General features: G+C 40.8%; 3 protein-coding genes across 3 annotated transcripts in view; all 3 read left to right on the top strand.

The window, feature by feature from the left end:
- cenpi (centromere protein I) overlaps window positions 1–27,310 on the top strand; it is a 153,304-nt gene that overhangs the window by 34,889 nt on the left and 91,105 nt on the right. The window lies entirely within an intron of this gene.
- Window positions 183–5,824, top strand: tspan7 (tetraspanin 7). Its single transcript, XM_061048438.1, has 8 exons — window positions 183–413; window positions 3,189–3,380; window positions 3,465–3,539; window positions 3,644–3,739; window positions 4,200–4,355; window positions 4,479–4,562; window positions 4,996–5,081; window positions 5,168–5,824. The coding sequence occupies exons 1-7, from the start codon at window positions 327–329 to the stop codon at window positions 5,062–5,064; spliced, it is 759 nt and encodes a 252-aa protein (XP_060904421.1). The 5' UTR covers window positions 183–326; the 3' UTR covers window positions 5,065–5,081; window positions 5,168–5,824.
- On the top strand, window positions 9,321–10,616 carry mid1ip1l (MID1 interacting protein 1, like). Its single transcript, XM_061048437.1, has one exon. It carries the CDS (start codon window positions 9,418–9,420, stop codon window positions 9,910–9,912), a length of 495 nt encoding a protein of 164 aa, XP_060904420.1. The 5' UTR covers window positions 9,321–9,417; the 3' UTR covers window positions 9,913–10,616.

Raw genomic sequence — 27,310 nt, 5'->3', positions numbered from 1 at the left:
ATGACGGACCTTAAAATGTAACCTTCTACCAAATGATTGTTAATCAGATAACGCATTATTATGCTTACAGAATAAAATAGAAAAGTAGCCTTCGGTAGTCTTTTATTTCCAGGATCATGTATGAGCAGTGTGTATTACTGCTGACTTGACACAGCTCCGGATCATGGAGGAAAGTGATGCGTGTTAGTGACGACACTTCCCCTCTCTTTTCCTCTTCTTGGATTTATCCCCGAAGTTTTTTTTTTTCTCGCCTCCGGGGCGCTGTGAAGTCAACTTTTCTCCCCTGTTTTTTTATCCCAGTTTAAAAGTTAGAAACAATCACCAATATGTCGCCGCCGTCTCGACGGCTTCAAACGAAGCCAGTTATAACTTGCCTGAAGACTTTCCTCATCTCCTACAGCCTCATATTCTGGGTGAGTTGTTTTGTAACATAATGGGGGACAACCAGCTACAGGAGCAACAATGGGCTAAAAGCGGCGCTGCTGCCAACAACACTACAAAGCTCAAACCACGACAGTGACACGAACAGAGCTCAATATGTTGAAAGACTTCCGCAGGGTATAAGCAGAGTTGTTTGTGTTTGTGTGTGTTGACATAAAGAGCCACTTGTTGAGCCGTAAAGACCGTCGGTGTTGTTGAGATTTATCCACGATACGTTATTGTAACACGACACCGATTGAGAAATAAATATATTGTATCTAACTAGATCTGAGTGGTTACAAGAGCAACACATTCAGCTGGAGGTCAGATTCAGATTCAGATTCAGATTCAGATTCAACACACACATGTTGTTCAAATCGGGTTTTTATCATAATTAAGCGTAAACGGCGATCCTTCTTCGATGTGTCGATTATACGATTTAGTTTTGAATGTGTTTTTTCCCTTGCAATGTTAATTCTATAAAATTGGTAAATAAGAGTCAAATAGTAGGACTGCAACGAGCTGATTAATAATGCTTCTAAATGTTGGCTACACCAGTTCATCAATCGGACCAAATTATAGTCTAATAATAATTATCCTATAAGATAATAATAATAATAATAATACAGAAATATTTTACTTCTACAATGATGCAGATTAGTCTTATTTTCTGTTGCTCATCTTATCGATTCATAATGGAGCTGAAGTTTCATAATGAATCTTGTTATGATGATAACGTGATGATTATATAGAACACATGAGACTGCAGGACATATAGCCTACTTAAAGCTTTTTTTTTTTTTTTTTTTACTGTATTATGTTATTTTATAAACATCATTCTTAACAAATAGACTAAGTTTGATATTCGCTATGCTGCAGCCCCGGTTGCTTATGGAAACTGTAAACTTGAGCATTCAGGAGAAAATGAGCCCTTATCGTTGTTTTTCGTCTTTGTACTGAACAAACAGCCATCTCATCCTGCTGCTGAAACAAAGTTCAGCTAAGTGCTTTTATCTGGCCATTTATTGCTCTCGCCTGGTTTAGCTGATGTTTTCCCTTCAGGCTAAATGACATGTGTGGGCAGTCCTAAAGCGAAAGATGCAGTCTCTGATGAAACCTCAGGCTGATAAGTCAGGTAAACCAGGTGTGCTTATCGGAATATTTGCAGGTAAATAAAATGCGTCACCACATGAATCATCTACCCTTTAATCAGAACAGCAGAAGAAGAGTTTGTCAAGCCTATCGTGTATCGTTTCCCCTTTTAAACCTTTCTGTTTCTCCTCATCAGCATTTCCTCCCCAGAGAACAGTCTACTTTCAATACGAGGAAATCAAGGAGGCAAATTGTGTTTGTGCTGGATTCAGCTCGTCGTGTTTCTTAATTAAAGGTGTCCTTGTGTATTTACCAGGTTCGCTGAAGATTCAATTCCTGTCGTAGCTTGTACAAAGTGACAGCTTTTACTTGAACTGCTCTGTTAGGAGAAAAGAGTATTCCTAAGAAACATGATGAGAGCTTGTTTTGAATGCAGGTTTTAATCATTTCAATATCCATAATTCTTTTATTGATATATTTCAGAAGCAGAAATCCTTTATTAATCCCAGGGGGAAATTTGTTTGGGATGTCTTGATTTTGAAGTCTTGTCTAAAAAAAACAAAGCAAAACGAAACAAGTTCGACAAAGTCATCTCGTGTTCCCAATAGAATAATAATACACGACAGAATAAAGGGATGATTTGTCTTTACGCTGCTCTGCCACAGGCACACCCAGTGCTCAGTGGTGTCACATTTATGTTTTATACATCATGTCAGATAGTGTTACTCTGGGAATGATACCATTAAGTATAATTACAAAGAATCATTTCTGTCAAATACATGCACACTTATCAAAACATGACTGAATCTGTCTGATTGAATGAAGCCAGAATGATACGACTGAAGAGACGCTGTGGCTCTTAATACTGAGCTGAGTAAAGTGATCCAGATCACACACTGCTTTATATTATCTTCTAAATGTTTGTTTTACACAAATGTTTTCTATTTCACCTTATTATTACTTCACACTTCATTGTTTGTAGAGATATCATTAGAGAAACATTACGTGTGCAGATGTGATGTTCCTGGAGCCCAAAGTGTTATCTTCAAACTGCTGAACAAAAAAGTTCAACCAACAACCTCAAAATATTCAGAAATGTGCTAAAGAAAAAAAAAGGTAGAAATTTAAGAAATCATCTTTATCTTTATGATTCTTTGCTTTCACACAGAAAATTGTTCATTTGTTCATGTTTGGAATCTGATAACCAGATTCTTTTCAATACCAGTTTGAAGTTTGTAAAAAAACAAAAAAATCTTGTGAAATGTTAATCTGTCAAATCCTGATTTGACCTGTTTGTTTTTAGAAACACAAAAGAACGGACACAACATTCATGCAGTCGTTTAGATTTTTGTCACAGTCGAGTGATATGGACATTTTGACATTTCTCCAAACCTGAGTAAACCTGAAGTTACTTTTTTGTTACTTAAAGTAATTAAAGGCAAAACCTAAAGAGTGAAGATCTGATTGAAAGGTGCCTATCCAGTGTAAATGGTGTTCTATAATTAAGCTTTAAATCTTAGGTTTTGTGTCAGAAGCAGCTCTAAAAACCTGCTCATCTCTCTCTCTCTCTCTCTCTCTCTCTCTCTCTCTCTCTCTCTCTCTCTCTCTCTCTCTCTCTCTCTCTCTCTCTCTGGCCCTTTGATGTCGGCGCTAACTCACCCTGCTGTCCTCCTCAGGTCACAGGGGTGATCCTGCTGGCCGTCGGGGTGTGGGGGAAAGTGAGCCTGGAGGACTATTTCTCCCTCTCCTCCAACGAGAGCAGCACCAATGCGCCATATGTCCTCATCGGGACCGGCGCCACCATCGTTATTTTCGGATTGTTCGGCTGCTTCGCTACATGCCGCGGCAGCCCATGGATGCTCAAACTGGTGAGTGAGGCTGCAGTAACTTCCCTCACAAATTCTTCACATGTGAGCCTGTATAACATTTGTTCTTCTTATTGCTTCCCTCAGTATGCCATGTTTCTGACCCTGGTGTTCCTTGCTGAGCTTGTGGCTGGTGTCTCAGGCTTTATCTTCAGACATGAGGTGGACTACTCTCCCAAAACATGACTGTAATAAAAACAAAACAAAAAGGATCACATCGGCTCACTAAAATGTTTCATGTTCTTTTCTTTTCTTTGACTCACCAGATCAAGGCCAAGTTAGACGTTGCCTACAATCACGCCGTTGAGTCCTACAACAGCACAGACAGCAGCAGCATTGCCGTTGACGCCATCCAGAGGAATGTGAGTGGGAGCTTTTTCAGTACACTTATCAATCAATCAATCAATCAATCAATTTTTATTTGTATAGCGTCAACTCATGACAAGTGTTATCTCGAGACACTTTACAAAAAGCAGGTAAAATACCTTACTTATTGCTACACTTATGATGTCACTCTTTTCTGACTTTGTTTGTGTCTCACTTAAAAAAAACAAAAAAACAATACCTCCAGGTTATATGAACTCAAAACCAGACAACGGAGAGCAGTAAAATATCCTGCACTGCTTTCTGTGGGTTTAAACTTTCAGTCATTCTGCTCTCGTGTGCAAGAGCAGATGTTTTCTCAAAAAGTGACACTAAACATCTGGAGTGAGGTCACTCATATCGATAAAGTAATATCCAACTTTTCTGTTTGTTATTGAATCCCTTTCCCAGGTCGGGGGAATTTGTCTAACTTTTGTTTCTATCTTTTTCTCCGTACAGTTGCATTGCTGTGGGGTGACAAATTACACTGACTGGGTTAAAACAAAATACTTTGAAGAGAAAGGAATCCCTGCCAGCTGCTGTAAAGACAGCAACAACTGTAAACCTGAGATCCTGAAGGACCTCGAGAAGGTTCAGACCGAGGTGTACACCACGGTGAGCTCAGTGGTGTCACCACAACATGAGATTTGTGTAGTTTTAATCTCGTTGAATGGCTTTATGTTCTCACTCAATGCAACAACAACAGAAGTCATCATCAATCATTTGTCTGCTTCGTAGGGTTGCTTTGCACTGATGACCAATGTGATGGAGGCCAACCTGGGAATCATCGCAGGGATCTCTTTTGGAATAGCATTCTTTCAGGTACATCCTCTACATGTTTCTCCATACATGATATCATCTAATAACAGTGAAGGATGTGCAAAAATAAACCTATGGAATGATTAAATCCCCAGTGTGAAATAGTTAAAGATGGCCTTTGCTGTTTTCTCTTTTAAAAAAACTGCTGAATGGGGCGCTGGTGGCACAGTGGTTAGTGCGCGCGCGCCACATGTAGGCTGTAGTCCTTCAAGCGGGCGGCACAGGTTCGAATCGGACCTGTGGCTCCCTTCCCTCATGTCATTCCCAACTCTCTCTTTACCTGATTTCCGGCCTCATCATATTTTCCTGTTTGTTTTTTTTGTCTCTTACCAATCACATGCAGGGTTTTATGTTGACGTGTTTATTAATAACTGGGGTTTCAATCTGGTGTATTTCAACTGGAAATGTTTCTCTGTCTTTGTGTTTCATGTATCAGCTCATCGGGATCTTCCTGTCGTGCTGCTTGTCTCGATACATAACCAACAACCAGTATGAAATGGTCTAACAGTGATATTTCCACAGGTGAGTTATTTTTCGTGCTGCAGTGATTCCATGTCCAGTATTTTCACAATCAAAGGTGTCTCATGTGTTTTCTGGTCTCTCCACAGGTTTCTGATGAGCAGCTCTGAATGCAAACAGAGTTGAGAAAGAATCTCCTGTGATTTTTTTTTTTTTTAATGTGTATGTGTTAGTTGATGTTCTTATTTTAGAGAGGGAAAAACACTCACTGCTTCTCCTTTTAATTCAGTGTCACCAATGAGAAATGAGCAGGAGGGAGTCAAAGAGGGATAGTTTGACCAAAAATCAAAAAAGGGACCTGGACATTTCATATCATGTCACTTCAGGGATTAGAAGAGGGATTTCCATTTAGCATAGACAACCTCTACAGTCAACTTTTCCATTAGGTTGTGTCCTTTTTTTAATGCAGCTGCCTTATTTAGTAACCGTTCTTAAATGAGTCAGTAGTCGTGCAGATTAAATCTAGAGAATAATCTTATAAATGTTTAACTTCTCTGCAACACTAAGTGATCTTCTGTGAGGGAAACCCTCGTAGCTTTAAAGATGGACGAGCGATAAAGAAAGGGATTTACAGTAAACCGAGCTTTACTGATTCTGTAGCCAGTATTGTTGAGACTGTGTTCAGTGTGTGCTGATACAGTCGCCCAGCCAACTTTATATTCTGTTTTCAGTGTTAAATTGTTATTCTTTTGTGGATGCATGTGAAATTCTTGAAAAAAAATAAAGACAATATTTAGTGTCTTTAACAGTGTGTGTGCTACCAATGATTTTATTTTTGTATTTGTTTGTTTAACATGGACATACAGTATCAATGGTGCTGTAACATTTAACCATGCACAAGTCCCAGATGCACTGCTTTTAGTGTTTTTAACAAAATGCTAATTTACAACACCTGTCCACGGGAGGCTTTTAGAAATAACAAAGAAATAAAGACAAATAAATAAAAGAGGAAAATGAAAACAGCTCAGTTATGAATGCAACAGGGATAAAATATGATAATGATGTGTCTCATAGCTAAACAAAAATAAAGACAATGACTGCACAAGATTGAAGTTGGAGGAAATAATTTAGTCATTTTGGTCACGAGTATCCACACAAAATACATGTTTTTTAATAAAACATGTTTTATTTAACTTCTGCATAATATTTAAGGATAAAAACAAAGTTAGCATAGTACTATGGTAAAATTATGTTTTCTATGTTGAAAATATAAGTTGATTTTATTTGTAAGGGGACCATGTACACTGTCAAACATTAATGTTGCCACCTGATGCCTTTGACCAGAGTTAGTTAGAAACTCATTTACATCAGCAGAATGACATCAGTTTTAAAAAAATCACTGAAAAACTTAAGACATAACAGAATCACAGAGCAGTACAACACACATCAAGAATGTTTCCATTTGTTTTTAGAGCTGCAGACAGAATTACAGTTCTTCATGTCATTGTCAGAGTGTTTCAATGAGTCGGGTCTTTCACAGAAGAAGCCAGCAGTGCGACCAAAGGGTACAGAATAATCCTCTGTTGAAGATTTTCTGTTTTCTCTAGAAGATTTTGTAGATTCCTCTGAACGAAACTTACTTGACATAATAGAGGTTGGGCCAAGTCATTTAAAATCTTAAGCATAAGACATCAATTTGGGGCGCTGGTGGGACAGTGATTAGTGCGCGCGTCCCATGTATGGAGGCTATGCTCCGCCAAGCGGGCGGCCCGGGTTCAACTCCGGCCTGTGGCTCCTTTCCCGCATGTCATTCCCTACTCTCGCTCCCTGATTTCCATATCTATTCAATCTCTCAATTAAAAAGGCACAAAATAAATCTTTAAAAAAAAAAAAGCATAACACATCAATTTGAAAATAATCAAAACCCTCTAAACTCAGGAGATGATGCTTTTCAAGAATCCTATGATACTAAATACATTGTTTGTCTGGAGTTATTAAGGTTTGTGTATACAGACACTCTGGGTTAATTACCTTTTCCCCAGCTTGCCCCCAACATCAAACATCATCAAATATAATCCTTTTACGCCCGAAGGTCTTCACACTATCCATTGAAGGACACTGTTTGAATTGAGTCTCTAACATTTGCTGTGTTGAACTTGATGACTTTTAACATTTAGGATTTGAATCTAGTATTATGCAAAGATAAAATAAATTTTTCACACGGGTTGATATGCATTGACCAATTCATTCGTTTTAATAGACAACTATTTTACTAAATGCTCAGAGAAATTTTGATATAAAAAAAATTAGTCAACTACATCTGACTAATTTTAATTGTTGGTGTGCTTATGGATACTTTTCTCATTTAGGTCGTTAGTTGTCTAGTCTTTGGTTGACATCAATACATGTCTTTTTTTTGTTCACAGCTAAAATATGTCAAGTGTCATAAAATATTCTCAATAAAGGTGCACTATGTAGATTTGGTAGTGACATTTGAAAGTTGGAGAATTGTATGCTTGTCTGAACTCATTACACCAACTTAATTCAAAGAAAAAAAAAAGGGTCTCTGGAGCAAAGTTTGGAGCTAAAAAGTTACGGTTTCACTGTTGCGGACCCTCCACCATAATTTCTCACCTGGCACTTTATCTTCAAACATTGTTCCAGGGACCACATTTCCCCCTGAGGACAGTTTCTGTATAGAGTTATGTAACATATACCACAGAATCTGTACATTTCTCCAACTTTCACATTTCTCTACCAAAACTCCATAGTGCACCTTTAAGGAAGCTGGAATCAGATTATCTCCATGTTTTTTAATATGATAAATTAACCCATTGTACATATATTCACAAGCCTTTAGAGTTGCAGACAAACTGCTTAAATCCCCATGTGCACTTCGTTCTTTCTTCATGAGCTTCTAAATATGTCTTAAAGTGGTCTACCATTGTCCTGTCCCACTGCACATACTCCCCACAGCAGAAAAAAAAACTAACCAGGTGTATTCTGTAACATTAATGAAGCAGCCTCCTCATCATTAATTACCCTGATTAAAAACACCTGTGCAGTGCTCGCAGCCCATATCAAACCTGCAGGGATCACACCTCGTTGTCACAGAGCAGCAAACAAATCCATCTGGTAAGAAGACAACTTCTTCAAGAAAAGAAATCAAGGTTGTGGTGGAATTAAGCATGATATACTTTACGTGCAAGCGATTGTTTAGAAAGAAGGTCCATGGCAGAAAGATTTCCTAATCCGGCCACCAGATGGCAGCGCTGTGTAAAATATATCTCATAGCAGCGCTGTGAGCAGAAGAAAAGAAACTAAAACATAAAATCTTTTAAGATGTCGATAATGAATAATCACTTTTAAAAGATGTGAAACGCACACCCGACACTTAAGGTGCAACTGTGCCAACTTGCATCACTTGTTGCCTTCAGGCTTCAAACCGCCTGGAAAAATGCAAAGGCGCCGCCAATAACAGGCAAATATGTTAGAGTGACATCCTTACTGGGGTTTGTCATTGGTGCGTTTCGGATCAGATGCTCTCAGAGTCCGCCCTCATCTTCCAAGGCTGTCCAATTGACTCGCCTGAAATACACTAAGAGGGCGGGCTTTCTACTCTTTTTCAGCCCAACCCGGCTCATCGGTTATAAAATAAGGGTGCAGCTGCCAGTCGTTTAAGGAAATTTTCACTTTCCTTCACTGCAGGTTGTGCGAAGAGCCTGAGAAGACTTTGGTTAACTAAACCGCACGCCAACAAAGCTTTTCCTCAGGTTACATCGTGCTTCAGGTCAGTCTGCATCCTCTGTTTTTATTTTTTATTTCTTTATCTAATAGGCCTCTAAATGTAGTCTTCAGCAGGGTTTTTAAACCAGGAAGTCAAGGTCATATTGATGTTATTTTAGCATTAATGTTCACCTACTATGACTGTTATTTATGCGGAAGTCGTGATGTATTGAGTTTTTTTGTGTGTGTGTGTGTGCAAGAAGTCCGGTTATGTTCAATGGATGGGGTGAAGTACGAGCTGCCATCTGTTACATCAGATTTCCTGTAACCAAGCTGCACTCCTGTGTGGTGTGTACTTTTGCAGCCATCTTTATGGGGAACGATGACTTTTTGAGTGTAGACCTTTTTTGCAAAGTTCAGGTTAACTTTGGTTTAATGCATAATGCCCTCATGAGTAAATCGCGTGGAAGGAAATAATTGAATTGCTCTTGTGTCAAAGCTGCGTTTGAAAATGTGTTTAAAGTAGGCTACTTAAATATGGGATTTTTCTTAAATTTTTAATGTATCTTTCCTGCTCTCTTCCTCCTTGCAGATCATCCACCTCGTAAAAACTCCCAACAAGCACCCCACCTGTCAGTTTTATTCTTTAACCAAGCCAACCTAAAGCCTTAAAATGATGCAGATCAGCAGCGACTCGGCCAGCAACAAGCACTCTCTCATCAACGTCATGCACCGCTTCATAGCAGCCGCCAACAACATGGACGAGACCATCATGGTGCCCAACCTGCTGCGAGACGTGCCTCTGGAGGAGCAGGCCAACGCTGCAGAGGTGGAGACGAACAACAATCTCGAACTGTCCTGTCCGAACAAGCAGCGGGACATGTATGAGCACTACCTGCTCCTCAAGTCCATAAAGAACGACATGGAGTGGGGTCTGCTGAAGAGGGAGATGAGCAGCGGCGCCAGCTTCCTGGAGATGGCGGTGAAGCAGGAGGAACAGCAGCCGGTCACCGGGAACCTGCCCCTCGACAACAACTCAGACCTGGAGCATCAGTTTCACTATCACCTCAGGGGACTGTTTGGAGTGCTGTCCAAGCTCACGCTGCAAGCCGACCACCTCACCAACAGATACAAGAGAGAAATCGGAGGAGGAAACTTCATGAGATAGAAGTCGCTACTTTTCCTCCTTTGACCTTGTTCCTGTCCTTTTCCCTGCTTGACTTGCACATGGGCTGTGTTGAGAAGGGTCCAACATTTCTATCCAATAGATCTCAATGGACAGTAGACTGACCAGGCTAACCACTTTGTGACTTCTCTCACTCCTGATTAGCGACACTCCGACTTCCCTTTTTTTTTTTGTTCCCAAACTGACCTGAAGCCAGTGATACCTGCACAGGTCCCTCTGTCTCAGTGCAGAGGTCGACCCTCAGTGCTCGGTGGAGGTTTCATTAAATCAAAGTCCAGAAGAAGCATAGCTCTGGTTAATGCAGAAACCTCTCCCCCTCCTTTTTTTTTTTGGTCTTTCATTTTCAAGTTTAGAGTTAAATTTGTCACCAGATTGTGGAGGGAAAAAAAAAAAGGTTTCTGACTGTAGGAGAAATTGAATGCTGGTTATTCTGTCCCTCCTGTACATTTCTTATTTTAACGCTGAGCTGAAGGGCTCTCACCCTCAGAGGTTTTAAATGTTTCCACTTGGTATTACTGTAACATGGCGTGCCTTGACTTTTATATGCCCTGTTCAGTTACCCTGCCCAATGTCTGACTGCTTTAATCGTTCATGATGAAATTGTGCATTTTTTTTTTTTTTTTTTTTTGTCCTTGGGTATTTCAAAACCAATTTTATATGAAAATAAAATAAATAATTTGACTCTTGCTTTTGTCTTGGTTTGGTTTTGTGCATGACAGGTTTAAAGGTAAAACCAAAGCTGCCTTGTTCTGTTCTTCTGTAGGTGATCAGCTTTATGTAACGTTGGGCTTTAAAGTGCTTTACGAAGGATTTACTTAAAGGAGGACATCTTAAGCGGAGTTACAAAACAGGTCATGGCTCTGATGCAGAATTGTTATCTAAAACACCTTTTAATAGTATTGCTCTTAATGCAAATGGTTGGTTGCACAGAGTCAAAACACCTTCAATGTGTTTACAGCAAAATAGAATATCCTGCAGTGTATTTGCTCTGTAGGGTACAGTGAAGCAGTTTTTGATGCTTCTGAACACATAACTATAAAGTAAATCCAAATTATTTATTTTCACTTCTCCAGAAAAAAAAAAGTTTAGATTTTTTTTTTCCACGTAACCTTTATAAAAGATAGACTTCACTGCAACCACTGAATATGCTACTATATCGGTTTTACCAGCTTATATCATCAGCTGTAACAAAAAAACATTTAGCACTTGAGACTATTTTTTTTTTTTTTTGGCTCAGTAACATAAATCTGACTATTACAGTCAATTGAGTCACCCTAAAGTGTGGGAATGATATGAGCACTGTGAAGTGTATTGACCTATCAAAAGACTTTATTCCATTGAGACTATGAACTGGCTGAACAAATTGGCACCTGGTGGCATCAAGAACATGATATTTGTAGAAGAGGTTTTCAATTACATACTTCTGCAGCTTTGTCAAACTGAACATGATGTCGACAGTATGTAAGTGGACGTTAAATTGATGTATAGGCGACGTTGCTCAAAACTGGTTTCACCCAACAGCTGCCACATCTATCCATCACAGGATGAAACCCTCCCCTTAGCAACAGTTCAGCCAGATCATCCAATCTGGTTGCAAAGGGTTTTTTTTTCCCCTCCCTCTCATAGGCACAGCAGTGATTAAGAGATTGCAGTGGGATGAAGGGCATCCAGGAAGAGAGTGGAGGGCAGGCATGGTCAGACAAAATGATGCTCCTCTGGCCAGCTTTAGCGAGCACGCCAGGGCAGGGAGTTTGCATAAAAAGTGCTGCGTGAGCCCTGCAGTGCACAGAGCTGCAGTCTCTTTCCACTCACAATGGTCCATACAAACGAACTGCATAACAAAATGGCTGTGCTGGTCAATGTGCCTCAGCCCACTCAGATAAAGTGGGTCAACCAAACTGGTGACAGCTGGCCAGACGGTATGTGTGAATGGAAAAGGAGTTTCGACCCATAGATTTAATTTGATCCGTAGTTAAATCTAAAATCAGCTAAATTATTCTTCATGTTTCCAAATTATTTGAGATGCGGTTGAGTCCTAGCTTAGAGGACTCGCCTACAATCCGGGCAAATTTGCTTTCTTGCTAAGAGTTAGAGGAGAGGATTTATTCCTCTTCCCTATGTTTCTCTCATGTTAATTTCAAGGTTAGACATCATAGTTTAGCCTTAGCGTAGCTTAGCATAAACTCTTGGAACAAAAGAAAAAGATAGCCATTGGTAACAAAAATTACCCAAAGGCACTACAACCGCTTACCCATTTAAGCATTAGCCTACAAATTGTTATATACATTCAAAAACCTATGTGGGGTGAAAATAAACAGTTCTGCAGGGCTTTATGTGTCTTTAAAATCGTTGATTTTATTTTTTCAGGTTGTATATGGATTAAAGACAAGAAAAAACATTTCACCATTTCATATTTGGGCAGTGCAGACCAGTTTTTTCCTGGTTTTCAGTCTTTTGGCTACTCAAAGCTAGCCGGGCAGCTTTCTGTACACAAGCTAAATGGTAATTATTAATCAGTGTCTATTTGCACTCAGGCAGGAAGAGTCAATCCAACCCTAGCTTAACAAAAAAAGTAAACACTATGTTGCATAACACAGTTTAGCTAACCTAAGCAAAACATTGATTAGATAATATGATATATAAAAAAAGCCAAAGTGATATTTGATTATTTATCCAGACAGATATTTAAATGAGATTAGATGAGATTAGATGTTTATTTCCATTTGCACAGGTACAGGTCTTTACAGGTACTTGGAGTAAATTTGTTATATTTCTTAGGAGTCATGTTTTTTTGAGTTGTACTTTCTGTTGGACACTCGTGCCAGACAAGTATCAAAGGGCTTGAGCCATGACTGGGTTATTTTTGTAATACCGATCGGCCTGCCAGCTTGCACAAATGAAGCCAGACACATTCATGTCTTGTGAAACCTGAGATCAGATGATTGCAACCTTGCAGAACCTTTTCAGATTTGAAATGGCTACAGAGTTGTGAGGATGTGCCGTGTTATTACATGCATCAGCGGTTTATAGTGACAAAGTCCATACTCCAAAAAAAGCTTTTGACATTTTATGTACAGCAGGGACTCACTTTATTTTGCAACACTCTGAAGGCTCTATACAAAAATATAGAAAGCCTAGGATAAAAGGAGTCTTGATATTTTGACAGGGCTTGGTTTTGTGAAGGCTTTTGGGTTCAGGTTAATGTAAATACAGATCTTTGGAAGTGGGAGACTGTTGGTGTTGAAAGGTGTCTTGAATCTCTGTAGGGTTGGCCAGTCTTTGCCCCAACCCGCCTGCCAGCACGACTAGGCTGCATGATCACTGACTTGGCAGACAATTTCTGGCCTCACCTCAGCAGCTCTGTCTGTTACCTAACAGCTGTAAATATAAAAAAACCTGACTGGTTTAAATCATCAGAACACCACATAGAGCCAGGTTATTACTTTATGATGAAGGTCAACCTGAGGAGCTGAAGGGGGGGGGGGGGGGGGGGGGGTGATATGGTTGATAGCACAGTTCTAAAATAAGGTTTGTGTCTCTTTTGCAGCTACAGCGATATTGAATATCTGGCTTCTCCACCTCACCTACACCCTGTTTGTTCTTATCACCTGGTGAACTTTCTATGGTAACAGCACTGCTCCCTGAGTAAACACCTTTGTGGATTCAATGTTTTATTGACTATGAAATCCTGACATGTTTCATTTAACCTTCGAGTTACCTGTGAAATCAAACAGAAAAAGTAAATATTGGATGAACTTAAAACTGTGAAACTGTGAACCCTGAAGTGAATGAGGACTGAGCGGATCAAATTGTTTAAGTTTGTTTTTTACAAACTTAAAATTATGGAAAAAGAAGTTTGATGATTTCAACCAAAGTCGTTTTATATAATAGATGTACTTAAGTTGTATTAAATTTTTTCTCAAAGAGGTTTTCTTGAATTCAAGGAACGCTTCTTTCATCATGGTCACAACTGAACATGGCTGCTGTATTTACTATTGACTGTAAATAAAGATGGACGATAGGGATCCAACTCTTCTGGTTGAACAAAAGTGAAGCCAAAATACAATGGTAACCAAAACACACTTAAACAGCAAAGATCCCTCATGTCAGTACAGTCCATTGCACAACAGAATCATTCATTGATTCGAAACAGACACACATGGACTGCTTCCCCTTATGCCAGATCTCGCTGTTTTCCTTCTGCTAATCTGATGCACACAAGTATTTGTCAAAAATGTGGTGGATGTACAAAGTTGCATAAAAACAACACGTGTGTCCAAACTGTTGAGTGAATGTTAACTCATATTCTATTACCTAACTATGAAGGGGACGTCCGGTGTTTGTTTGACTTGGTCTCAAGGTAACTATTGTTTGAGAATAAAACAGCTTTGTTGTTGTGAAATGTGATGAAGGTTGCCCTAATGCAGTGGAGTTAGCGTTGCTTAGCATTACGATAGTTTAAAATCTTCTCAAGGGAAAGACGGTGAAGCTCACATCGTTGTCTGCCAGTCAGATACACAATATGCTGCCTTGTGCTGCCGAAGTAATGAGAACCAGCACGCTCACTGATGACATTAAGATGTCTGTGTACAGGAGCTGCATGGTTGCAGAAAACCTGAGAGAAGATAACAGACCTAATTTGTGTGAGGATTTTATAAGACAAGAAGTTTATCCTCTATGAAGAATGTACTTTATGGCACATTATGTAAGATGCACAACTAGTAAAAGATGAACCACATACAAGGAAGTGAAACACTGTGCCTTGTTTTTGTGTATTTTCATGTGATCTTTCTACTGTGGTCGATTAGGATACCAATGTGTAACATCAAGTCTGAACACGTTTAGCTGCAACACAGAACTGGTTTCATTAGGGCCCTAAGTAAAGATCGAGAACAAAAAAGGTGACTTTATTTTTATGTGGTGTACTAGGCACAGAGGCATTCTGGGATTAGAGGCTGGATTGGATAGCTTTTGAGGGTCGGTCACATTTGTAAAATTACTGAACGTTTAGAAGTTGCTTTTGTTGAATCTGTTTTTGGACTCAAGTTAGAAGCCCTGGTTCTTCTTTAAATGATAGGCTCATGTCGATAACAACAGGTATTCCAGGTAGCCTATATTTTAGGCTTTAAGAGTCATATAATAGCCCCCCCTCCCCCAATCCCCTTATAGAGGGGAAAGATAACCACACAAAAAAATGATTATTTTGTCATCTTCTGTAGGCTCTGTGGTCATTTTGAATGAACTATTTTGCTGATTTTCATTTCTTGCTGTGGTTTGATTGACCAACAATAACAGTTCACCTCAAACAGAGGTCTGATCTGTGGGCACACAGGGACCAAGCAGATTTCAGAGTTTGGGGGGCTATGCCACCCTAAGCCCCCCCCCCCCCCCCCCCCCCCCCCCCCCCCCCCCAACGCCCCTTGCCCAGCTGCTGTCTGGCACGAATTCAGCAACATGTGATGGTTGGGCTCCTCAGCTAATAGATTGGATTTTGACTAGCTCTGGCAATATGTTAATGTTTCTTCTCTTGCTGTTTCCTGTCCCTCTTCATTGTCAAATGAAGGTGAACATGCCTCGTAGAAAATGAATAATGTGGCAAACTACCGAGCACAACTAGTTTCTTACATGTCGAGTTTGTTTTTATCATTGCATAAATGTGATCAAATACTTTTGATTTTGTCAAAAAGTTAAGTCACAGGGATGCTTTAAACTCTGAAGATAAATGATCAGATTACTTTTTTCAGAAAGTGTTCGACGTTGAAACATTGATTTATTTAATACAGAGGACACATGTCGTGGTGGAAGGTGTTATCCCAGATTAGGTTGGGTACGTGGTGACTGATAATGCTGAGCTGTTTGTCCTGCAGTGATGTAATGGACATGAGTACTGAATCAGAGCACTCTTTCAGCTAAATGAACTTCACTCCAGTATTATTATTTTATTCTACCCCTGCTCCACTTTGTGACAGAGGCAAAGTTTTAACTTTTATTACTCTACATTTTTTATGACGTCTAGACTTACTGATGACTTTACAATTTAAGATATCACAAAATACAACATATTAACCTAACTAACCTGGATTAACCTGATTGCTATTATATAAGTAGGTCAGGTAATATCGCTTTGACCAGCAGCAACATTCATTCTGTATTAATCTAAGTGCATCAATAAAAGAAAATCAATTGAGGAATAAATTGAAGAATAAAACTTAAAAGTGATTTTGATTTATGTTTTTTTTTTTCCTCAAGGAGGTCAAAGTTGCACATGAGGCCTAGATTTATTTCAAAAGGATTTTGAGTGCTTCTTGTTTTGCATGGCAACATTCATGCCGTTATTCTCTACAGACTGAATGTTTTGTGTTGTATATTCCAACATATCATTATTTTGTCTTTAGCATGAGGCCTCTGTCTGTCTGTCACCTTGAATATGGCCCTAAATGATTGAAACTGTAAAATTATGTGCACTCAGTGACTGGTTCCTGTCGTCTAGTGTCAGATCAGCCTTGGGTCTTTTGTCTTGTCAGGATGGAGAAGCAGATGTGAAATCGGGAACACCATGTTCTCTTTCAGGCTTTTCCCACTGAACCCCCACAACACACAGGCACCACCCACCAGCTCCTTACTCCCTGCTTTCCCTCTCAGCTTAAGTATAAAACCAAGGGCTGACTGATATCTGTGTGCTCTCTGTTTTTTTTTTTTTTTGGAAAATAATCAATCCTTGTTTTGTCTGGGCTTCCTTGCTGGTGAAACCTGGCCCGCTCAGACAAGAGGAGAGAATACTAAATCCACTCAGAGCACAATGAGGCACTGAACAAACCCCGTCTACCCACAGTGTAACACGCCACTCTGCCATCATTGGTGAACACCACACCACAGTCAGTATGTGCGCTCTCCCATATAGAGGGAGGAATGCACGAGGTTATGTAAGAGAAGTGGGTGTGGAGTCCAGCTGGAGCAGCCTGACACAGACTGTCTCTGAGAGAGCTGCAGCTCTCTCCGCCCAGCCTCCTCTGCTGCTCACACACTTCTAACTCTGTGTTCTGATAATATAGGTTAAGACAAGCTCTGCCCGGCACAACACGCATATAGATGTGTACAGGATCACGTTTAAGACGCTGTGCATGCTAGATGAAATGTATACCTCTGTTTTTTTTCCTCCAACTATTGCAGCTGCAAACATTTTTGCAGTGATGGAAAAATGCTTGAGAGCTTCTATAAAGGAGATATGAGCAAAAATAACACATCTGCTCTAAAAATGTAGTTCACAAATAATGTTACTTTGTAAAAGTTACTTAGTAAAAGGAAAATACACAAAATGCAGCTAAACACACTCAAACAATTAAATGCTAATTAGTCAGAACTGTGTTTAAAACAGTAGTGGGAAAGATATACTCGGATATTTCACTCAGATACGTTTTGCAGTTAACTCTAGTTTGTAAACACAACATTTGAGTTGGCCGATCCTCCCGGGGTCAACGACACTCTCGTCCTGAATGCATGCTTACGTGCTTAAGGGATGACTAGATTCTGTACACTGTTTGTATATAAACTGACTTTTTGCTCTTACTAGAGAGGACTGCTGAAGAGAGACTGTGTTGGAATGTCGGGAGGAGAGAGTGGAGGGTGACATGCGGCAAAGGTCAGAGGTCCGATTTGAACCCTCAGCCACTGTGACTTGGACTTTGGCCTCTGTGCAAGAGGCATGCAAACATAACCGCAAGGCTATTAGGAAAATGACAAATGAACAGAATCCTAAATCTAGAATTTATTTTTCTGTAGCTTTGCATTTCTTAAAAAAGGAATCTCAAGTTTTTATTTATTTATAATAATGCATCATATTTTAGAAGGTTGATTGATTGTTTTGTGGTAAAATATGAATCTGCAAAGAAGCCCTGTGACTGTAGCTGTCAGATAATTGGAAGGAAGTAGAGGAGTAAAGAACATAAACATGTACTGTATGTTTTAAGGTGCAAAGTTCCCAAATTAAACTGGGAAATAAATGTACTTGGTGACTCTCCTCCATTTTCCTTGTATCCATACAGTCATAGCACTACTGTGTTAGTCGCTGAGATTACTGTGATTATCAGGTATCAAGGCGATAACATCAGAGTTGTCCCTCTCGGCTCTCTGTCAGCAGGCCGCACAGCGAGACAAAGAGACGAGGACTCTGCAGGTCAGCGCCTGTGTCCCACTCTGACCGGCTGCTGTGTTTAATCTGATCTGCAAGACAAGAGGGACAAGACAAAGGCATGGCTGTGTGTGTGTGTGTGTGTGTGTGTGTGTGTGTGTGTGTGTGTGTGTTCACTAAGAAGCCCTCTTTTGTCTGTGCAGCGATTGGGAACAAGAAAACCCCAGAGAAAACACAGGGATCAGATTTCCAACATCACAGCGCTTGATGCGGCACAAAAGATCTGGATGTATTTCTAACGACAGAGCTTTGTTGTTATAAAGTGTTTTATTTTATTTATTTTCTCGTACTTAAACTGCCATGAAATAAACTTTGACATGAGACAAAGAACAGATAGAACTGTTGTGACAATTGGCCACAGATTCTTCAAAGTGAGGATTCTTCAGTTTCAGCCATGTCTTGTCTGGACAGTGGAGTTATGTAAGACATGTCCAGGCTGGCTGAAAAACTGTCTGCAGCAAGTTCACAGACAGCACTGAGTGTTACAAGAAGATTGAAAAGGCAGCTGCTGTCATTTCAGTCAGTTTGAGTCTTTTATGGATTTGTTTTTTTGGCATTCCAACGATGCAACAGAGAAACACAACAATGCAGGTGCAGAGGAAAAGCAGGAGAGTGATTCCATAGAGATTCAAATGTTAAGAAAAAAAGTTTTATAAGGAAGGAAGTGAGCTACCCACATTTACGAGAGTTGAAGATGTGTCTCTCAACAAACTGCATTGTGTAAATCTTTTTGGGCTGATTTACACAATGCAGTTGTACTTGTTCTTTCAGCACAAGTACAAACTAGCCTTTCAACTTTCTGCAACACATAATCTAAAACATATTCAGGTCTGCGGGGATCTCAGGTTTGTTTTCAGTGCCATCACTTTAACACTTCTGCTCCTGTCAGTGCACACACCTTAGCACAGATGTGTCTGCGCTTGAACTTGAACTCCAATCGTCCAATCATCATTAATCCTTCCAAATTAAACAACACCTTTCATCTCCCTCTTTTCAGCTAAAAATTCAGATACTCTCAGTACTGCTAATTTACAAACTGTCAACTAAACCACTTCCTACAACTAGATATCAAGATGACGTCTGACTTCAATAGAAGTCAATGGGTTTCACTCAAACTTTCCAAATGATCCGAAACTCATTTTAGAGTTCACGTGTCAACCTCATTTAGAGCTTAAAATTAAATTACAACTACCATACAGTCCATAACTATACAGATGCAATAAATGAGTTTTTTTTTTTTTTTTTTTACATTTTAACATCTTTGACTTCTCTACCAACTTTGACTTCATCAACTCTTTTAGTGTTTTCAGTGTCAACCGATATATCAGCTGTTTTCAGCTCTTACAATTCATCTGACAGCTTTTGTTCTTCAATGTGTTTCAATTCAACTCACAAGTTTCACTTTTTGCGGCTCTCGTCTCAAACACTTCACTAACAACTCGCCTCATTCCAGTGCCTCAACTTGATCTGGAAATGTAACTTTGTAAGAATTTAAAGTTTCACTGTTACTCTTGCACCTTCCTCACCAAACTCATGATGATTCAACTTCATGTCCGCGTCTTTCATTTCTCACACATTAGCTGACAGTTGAATTGCTAAAAGCGCCAACTTCTTATTGATGCCTCACAAACTTCCAGTGCGATAATAACATTAACCCACCAGACCGGATAAATACCTCGACATAAACGTCCAATCTCATACAATGCTTATCATGCAACTAACAATTCAAATGCTTAAAGTGCTTTCATGTAAGCTGAGGTTTTAGTTGCTTTCATGTCCAAGAGATTTTGCCTTCGAGTCAAAATATTTAAACTGACCGCTCAACTCCTCTTATTTTCACAAATGTAACCTCCCAACAGATCAGCTAGTTTCTGATAACCGTATGTGCATCTTGGAGCGACGGCCAACTTTTCGGGGCTTCCTGTGAAGCCGGCAGGAAACCATAAAAGAATCAAAAGCAAAACTTCCTCCTCCGTGTGTTGCCTCTCTTACAGTCTGACTAGCAGTGAAAATGGAGTTTGAGTTGAGAGATCAAGATTCTGCATTGATGTGCAGTTTCTATGAATAGAGATTACTTCAAATAAAGTTGACACTTAAACCTGTAAACCTTAAACCTCAAGATAAACTTCAATGTACTGTCAATGCAAAAAACATAACAAGTTTATAGAGTCTGCAATTTGGATAGTTTTAGGCCCTATTTTTACATCCTGTTGCATTAGATAAAGTTAAAGATAAGATATATTTTTTACCATAAACTTCATAAGAGGTGTACAAAACAACATAGGTCCTAACCAGCTCCATGTTAACAGATGGGAAATTGAATCCAACGCTAAAATTAAAAATGACACGTCAAAGAACTTTTTCTCCGACCCGTATTCTGTCATTATCGTTAGTTATTATCATACTGATTTATGTCCAAGTGTTCGTTTTTCTGAGAAGTTTAGTTTGAATGAGTTATTTGATGTGGATATAATGTCATGATTGACAGCTCTGAAGGAGATGGAGACACATCGTCCATATTACAGTCAATGGTATGAACCATATTTTATTACTGTGTCTGCATGAGGGGGTTTCATGTTGCTGCATGCAGCACTCGCTGCACTGCATACTGAAGCTAACTCCCATGTCTGGGAGGACAAGGTCCTCTTTGCAAAATAGCGGAGGCTTTGCATGACAGTGTTATTTTCCAAGAGCTATATATATAGCTGCAGAGATGGAAACATTAAATCAAGGTTTCTTGACTTGGACCATGGAGCTACAAGATCATGTCTTATCAACAAAAGCAAAGGGAGTTTATCACACCTCCTGGGGTGCTATATAAAACTGGTATGATTTATCATATTGTTCAGATATAGAGCCAAAGGCTGACATAAAACAGACTCCTGCGGATGTTCATAAAAAAGAGCACTTTTGTCTCGCTGATCCAGCTGATGATAACAAAACGAGAGCTCTGTTCAGTCTCAGGGGATGAAGCAGGTTTGATCTGTCTGAAACACTCAAACTTTCCTAAAACATTAAAAGCACAAATCAGACAGATTACAACCTTTTTTCTGGTACGTTTAAGATTCTGGTCAGATACACAGCAGGCTGTATTCAATGAGTACTGAGGGAAAAAAAGGAAATGCCTCATCTGAGCTTTAGATGCAAGCGAAGTGAACAGGACTTCCCCTTTTGACTTTTTTTTTCTTAAGAGGGCAGTTACATAACCTTATCCAAGCACCGTTAACAACAGTCAACAGAGGCAACTTAAGAGCGATTTAGAGGAACTGGTTTTCATCACAGATGAAATACAGACGGACACAAAATAATTATTAACAACCTGCAAAGCCTTATTGTGTTACTTTGTTGTTTGATTTAAAAGCAAGGGTTAAGTTTGGCAAACATAAAAGATTTGAGGTGTTTTAATAATATAAAACACAAAGACATACTCCTCCACTTAGTGTGCAATCACTTGATTAGATTTATGGAACATCTGTTGTTCAAAATGTTGTTTTCCTATGCGTCCCTTTGTCTCCATGTAAGGCCCACCCTTCCTCTTTCCATGTCAGTCAGTCAGTAGGTCTTGTCCAGACTTGCCCTCGTTTTAAACCAATCAGATCCTCTTGCCCTACAACAGGCCGGCCAATCAGTTGCAAGGTAAGGCAGGGGCTTGGTGAGGGGGACGGGCCTTGGTGCTCAGCTCCATGTGTGATGTAATAAGGCTTGATTTAGTTGACAGTTAAAATTCCCCAAGACTTCCCCCTTTGAAACATGTTAAATTAACTTGGAACAGCTTCAACAGTCTGGACAAAGTGTACCACCACAAATAAAGACCACAAAAACAAAGCAAACTTTAAGCCTTGTACGCCAAACTTCAAAACAGCTATTTGAAGTTTGGTGGACTATTTTGGAATCTGTTCTAATGTGTATTTATAAGTAGGTCCAGAGATGATTTACACCTGATAAAAACAGTGTATAATCATGCAGCAGACACATGCTATCAGTGTGGGGAGGTGACGCCCACCGGCAGCAGTGGCTGAACTCCAGTAACCCCACAGGGCATGCACAAACTGTGGTTGGGACCATCTGTACCATGAGGCCCTGTGAGAGGCAACGACTGCTATGTCAGGTACAATAAAAACAGTCTCACCGCTTCAAGATCCCACTGAGATATCTAACAGACAAACATACGCTCAAAGGAAAATGTTGAAAACCAGAAAGTCAACGTTTTTCAGACTTTTGGTTTTATTTTAGGGAGAAACATGATCGTATTCTGATGACTTCTGATTTGCCCTTATTGTAGTTGTGGATATTATCATAAATGATCGTAGTTTTGATACTGAAGGTAAATTCAGGATTAAAGTGATTAAATGGAAATTTAAAATATTTGTGTCCTCTCTTAAAGTGATGCAATGCACTGTAAATATTTCAAAGAAATTAGTGAATTTTAAATCTTTTACTCATAATCTATTACATTATATGTGTGTCTTCTATCATGTTGCATTACTCTGTGCTTTTTCATCGCTCCTTTAATTGTAAGAGTGTGTATTTTTACATGTTTTATTCGTTACATTAATAAAGTATTTCTGATCGTCCCTTGAAGCGCCTTAGTGTGTGAAATGTGCTGCATAAATAAAGCTGCCTTGCCTGACTACACCGTCTGTTCTGCTGTTTTAAATGATAGAAAAACAACATTTTACATGGATTTACTTCTTTGAGGTGTTTAGTCCCTGCAGGGCAGATTTTCCCAAACATGAACGGCTGCACTTCATGCTGGAAGAAGCGAGATGTCTCACATGATGTCTCCTCCTGTTGTTTGTCTCCGTTACATAACAGCATGAGGCTCCAACATGTCATGATCCTGCCATTTAAATGTCACTGATTTCACTAAATGCTTCTTTTATATTTCTGTTGGATGCTTGTTTGTTAGAAAGATGCTGGATAAATAACATACACAGTATTATGATTGTTGAAGAAGAATGTGAGAACAGAAAACACAGGATGAAGTTGAAGTATCTGAAGGGACTAAAAAAGTTGATTTGATTTTGGATGATCTCACACGCTCAGAAGTTTTCTGTGCAGTTTAATACTTTAAAACAAACAAACATTAAAATAATGTCAAATCATCAAATCATGACTTTAAACTCCCTAAAGCCAGATGTAATAAGAGGAACAGGCAGCTGATTAGTCCTCACAGTTTTAAAATGAACTGAATCACTGTCATTGGTTCCCTCTAGTGGATAGAAATAAAGTCAAACTTTGAACTACTATGAAAACGTAAATCAAATCTTATGTTGTCTTAAAATAAGAGTATGTTTTTGCACCAGCCACAGATGAAATATTCTTTAGAAACAAAGTCTTACTAAATCATTGGCACATGAAGTTAGAACTCTCAACTCTCAATGATATATTAACTTTATAAAAAGTGCTTCACCTCTGTGCACTGCCTGTCAGTACCTGTGTGACCGATCAGACTTAAATCAGTGCTTGTGTTGTTCGTACTCTCTGATGTACGTCTGATAAATACATTTTAGAAATGTAGATTTGTGGCATTGAAGGAGGGTCATAAAGGGAGTGAACAGAAGAAGTAACATCAGTGACAAAAAAAAACTTGTATGTTGACTTTTAACTTTTGATACATTTGTAAGAGTATGACTGTATTATGTGAGAAGTTAAATATTCTCCCTTTAGAGGTGGAGCTGCAGGTAGTTTTAAAGAGCAAAAACATCTCACAAAGTGCTAATTTAAAAAGTGTGAGATCCACAACGAGCAAGCAAGTGGACCTTGATTATCTGAGGTATTGTATTTTTTTTTTAGCCTTTATTGCATAGGACAGCTGAAGAGACACAGGAAATGTTTCAGGAGAGAGTGTGTGTGTGAGTGTGTGTGTGTGTGTGTGTGTGGGGGGGGGGGGGGGGGATTGGGGGGCACCAGATTCCTATCTGGTGCCCCCCAAGGTATTGTATTTTACCATAGATTTTACTATAGAAGTGTGACTAACGATTCTAATACAAATAAGGACACAGCTTTATAAGAAAGTCTAAAATCCTCCTGGTTGACTTATTTAAAAGTCACTCTAAGATAAATATATTGCACTAATACTAATGACATCTGTGTAATACTGCAATAACGTTATTAAGTGTTCTACGGGTTATGAATATGGCCATGCCTCAAGGTGTCTGAAAAGCATTGTGAAAGTGCGAAAACATGAGAACCAGAGAGAAGTGTCAGACAGTATGGGCTTTCTCTGCATTAAAGCATGGAGAGACTAAAGGTTTCAGAGGCAGTGCATGGAATATCAAACGCTCTGCAGGAACTGGAAGAGCTGTATCCAAAGCAAGATCAGCCAGACCAGAAGTGATCACACCTTCATCAGATCAACACATGAAGTCAAGTTAGAGGATGAACTTGTATTTCAGGGTGAATGAAAGGGAAAAAGTCTGACTATTGCAGCATTCTTCACTGCTGAATCCAGGTTTGATATCTGAGGCAGTGATAGAAGGGAGAGTGGATTTGATGGTGTGTAACAAAACGACAGTGAATCATAGAGGTGGGAATAGTCGAGTCTGTATAACAGATGCAACAAACAGACTGCAACCTAATACCATTTGGTTTGTTTCTTTGTGGAGATGATTCATACTGCAGCAGGACAATGACCCCGAACACACAGCAAAGGATTACAAGAATTACTCAAAGACCAGACTAACTTCACTCTTTCCAACCTCCCCCGGGATGAGGGGGACGTTGGGGAGTTGAAGACCCCACGGACAGGGGACTCTGCCAGACGTTCCCAGTTCACCCGCACTACACATTTGGGTTTGCCAGGTCTGTCCAGCAGCCTTCCCCGCCATCTGATCCAACTCACCACCAGGTGGTGATCAGTTGACAGCTCTGCTCCTCTCTTTACCCGAGTGTCCAGGACCCCACCCAGAGACTCCAAGAAGGCTGTGTACTCTGAGCTGCTGTTAGGTGCTTATGCACATACAACAGTCAGAGCAGTCCTCTCTGCAACCTGAAGTCGCAGAGAGGCAACCCTCTCGTTCACCGGGGAAAACTCCAACACAGTGGCGCTCAGCCGGGGGCTGTGAGTATCCCCACACCCGCTCGGCATCTCTCGTCCTGGGCAACTCCAGAAAAAAAGAGAGTCCAGCCCCTCTGCAGGAGTTTGGTTCCAGAACCCACGCTGTGCATAGAGGCGAGCCCAATTATGTCTAGCTGGTAGCGCTCCACCTCCCGCACCAGCTCTGGCTCCTTCCCCGCCAGAGAGGTGACGTTTCACGTCCCTAGAGCCAGTCTGCGCTGCCGGGAATCAGAATGCCCAGGCCTCCGCCTACGCCTGCCACCCAGCTCTGCATGCACCCTTCCCCCATGCTCCCTGTGGGTGGTGGGCCAATAGGGCGGCGGCTCCATGTGGTTCTTTCGGGCTGAGCCCGACCGGGCCCCATGGAGGAGAGCCCGGCCACTAGATGCTCGCCTTCGAGCTCCCCCCCTGGGTCTGGCTCCAGGGGGGTGCCTCGGTTTCCCTCTTCCGGGCAAGGTGGCTTGCTCCAATGTATGCCGCTTCATAGGGGTATTTGTTGAACCGCTCTTAGTCTGGCCCCTCCCCTGGGACCACTTTGCTTTAGGAGACCCTACCAGGGGCTAGTGCCCCCGACAACACAGCTCCCGGGTTCACCAGGACATGCAAACTCCTCCACCATGTTAAGGTGGCGATTCTTGGAGGAATCTGGACATTGTTGGGCTGTCTTGGCTGACACGCCCTTTCAATGTTACGTGGAAATCTGGGACAAGTGGCAGTGCCTATGGAGTGGCAGATCGGTGTGGTGGTTTGCATTTTCAAAAAGGGGGACCAGAGGGTGTGCTCCAATTATCGGGGTATCACACTTCCGGGGAAAGCTTAATCTAGGGTGCTGGAAAGGAGGCTCCGGCCGATTGTCGAACCTCGGATACAGGAGGAACAATGTGGATTCCGTCCCGGCCGTGGGACAGTGGACCAGCTCTTTACCCTCGCAGGGCTTCTTGGGGGAGCATGGGAATTTGCTCATCCAGTCTACATGTGTTTTGTGGATTTGGAGAAGGCTTTTGACCGTGTCTCTCGGGGGATCATGTGAGGTTTTACTGCGGGAATATGGGGCCCTGGGGCCGTTGGTACGAGCCATCTGGTCCCTGTATGACCAAAGTGAGAGCTGTGTCCGCATCCTCGGCACAAAGTCAGACATGTTCCCAGTGCGTGTTGGCCTCCGCCAGGGTTGCCCCTTGTCACTGGTCCTGTTTGTGATCTTCATGGACAGGATCTCAAGGAACAGCTGGGGGGAGGAGGGTTTCCAGTCTAGGGACCTCAAAATCTCGTCTCTGCTTTTTACAGATGATGTGGTTTTGTTGGCTTCCTCAAGCTGGGACCTCCAGCAGGCATTGGGGTGGTTTGCAGCTGAGTGCGAAGAGGCTGGGATGAGGGTTAGCACCTCCAAGTCCAAGGCCATGGTTCTCTGCCGGAAAAAGGTGGATTGCTCTCTCCGGGTGGGGAGTGAGTCCTTGCCCCAAGTGGAGGAATTCAAGTATCTCGGGGTCTTGTTCACGAGTGAGGGTAGGATGGAGCGTGAGATTGACAGAGGGATTGGCTCGGCGTCAGCAGTAATGCAGGCGTTGTGCCGGACCGTTGTGGCGAAGAGGGAGCTGAGCCTGAAGGCAAAGCTCTCGATTTACTGGTCGATCTATTCTGTTAAGGCATCTGTTAAGGATGCCTCCTGGACACCTCCCTTTAGAGGTTTTCCAGGCACGACCAACTGGGAGGAGACCCCGGGGTAGACCCAGAATGCGCTGGAGGGATTATATATCCCGACTAGCCTGGGAACGCCTCAGAATCCCCCAGGAGGAACTGGAAAATGTTGCATGGGAGAGGGAAGTCTGGGTTGACTTACTGCGCCTGCTACCACCACGACCCGACCTCAGATAAGCGGAAGAAAATAGATGGATGGATGGACTTGCAACAGAACATCACAGGCTAGTAAACAAAGCGGAACATAAAACGGTTGACACTATATTAAGAAAAGTTAGAGCACAATCCATAAAGTCTGCTTTCTTTCCCACTTCAAAAATCAAAAAGCAATATTACTGCAGAAATATTTGTTAAACACTACTGGAAACATCTGTACTGGTATTGGCCTCAAAAGTCAAATCTCTTTCTGTCTCCATCAGTCTAGAATGTATATTGAA

The sequence above is a fragment of the Labrus mixtus genome, chromosome 10 (assembly GCF_963584025.1).
Source record: "Labrus mixtus chromosome 10, fLabMix1.1, whole genome shotgun sequence".
Lineage (NCBI taxonomy): Eukaryota > Metazoa > Chordata > Actinopteri > Labriformes > Labridae > Labrus > Labrus mixtus.
Note: the sequence above shows the minus strand (reverse complement) of the source record. Positions and strands in the feature narration are given on the sequence as shown.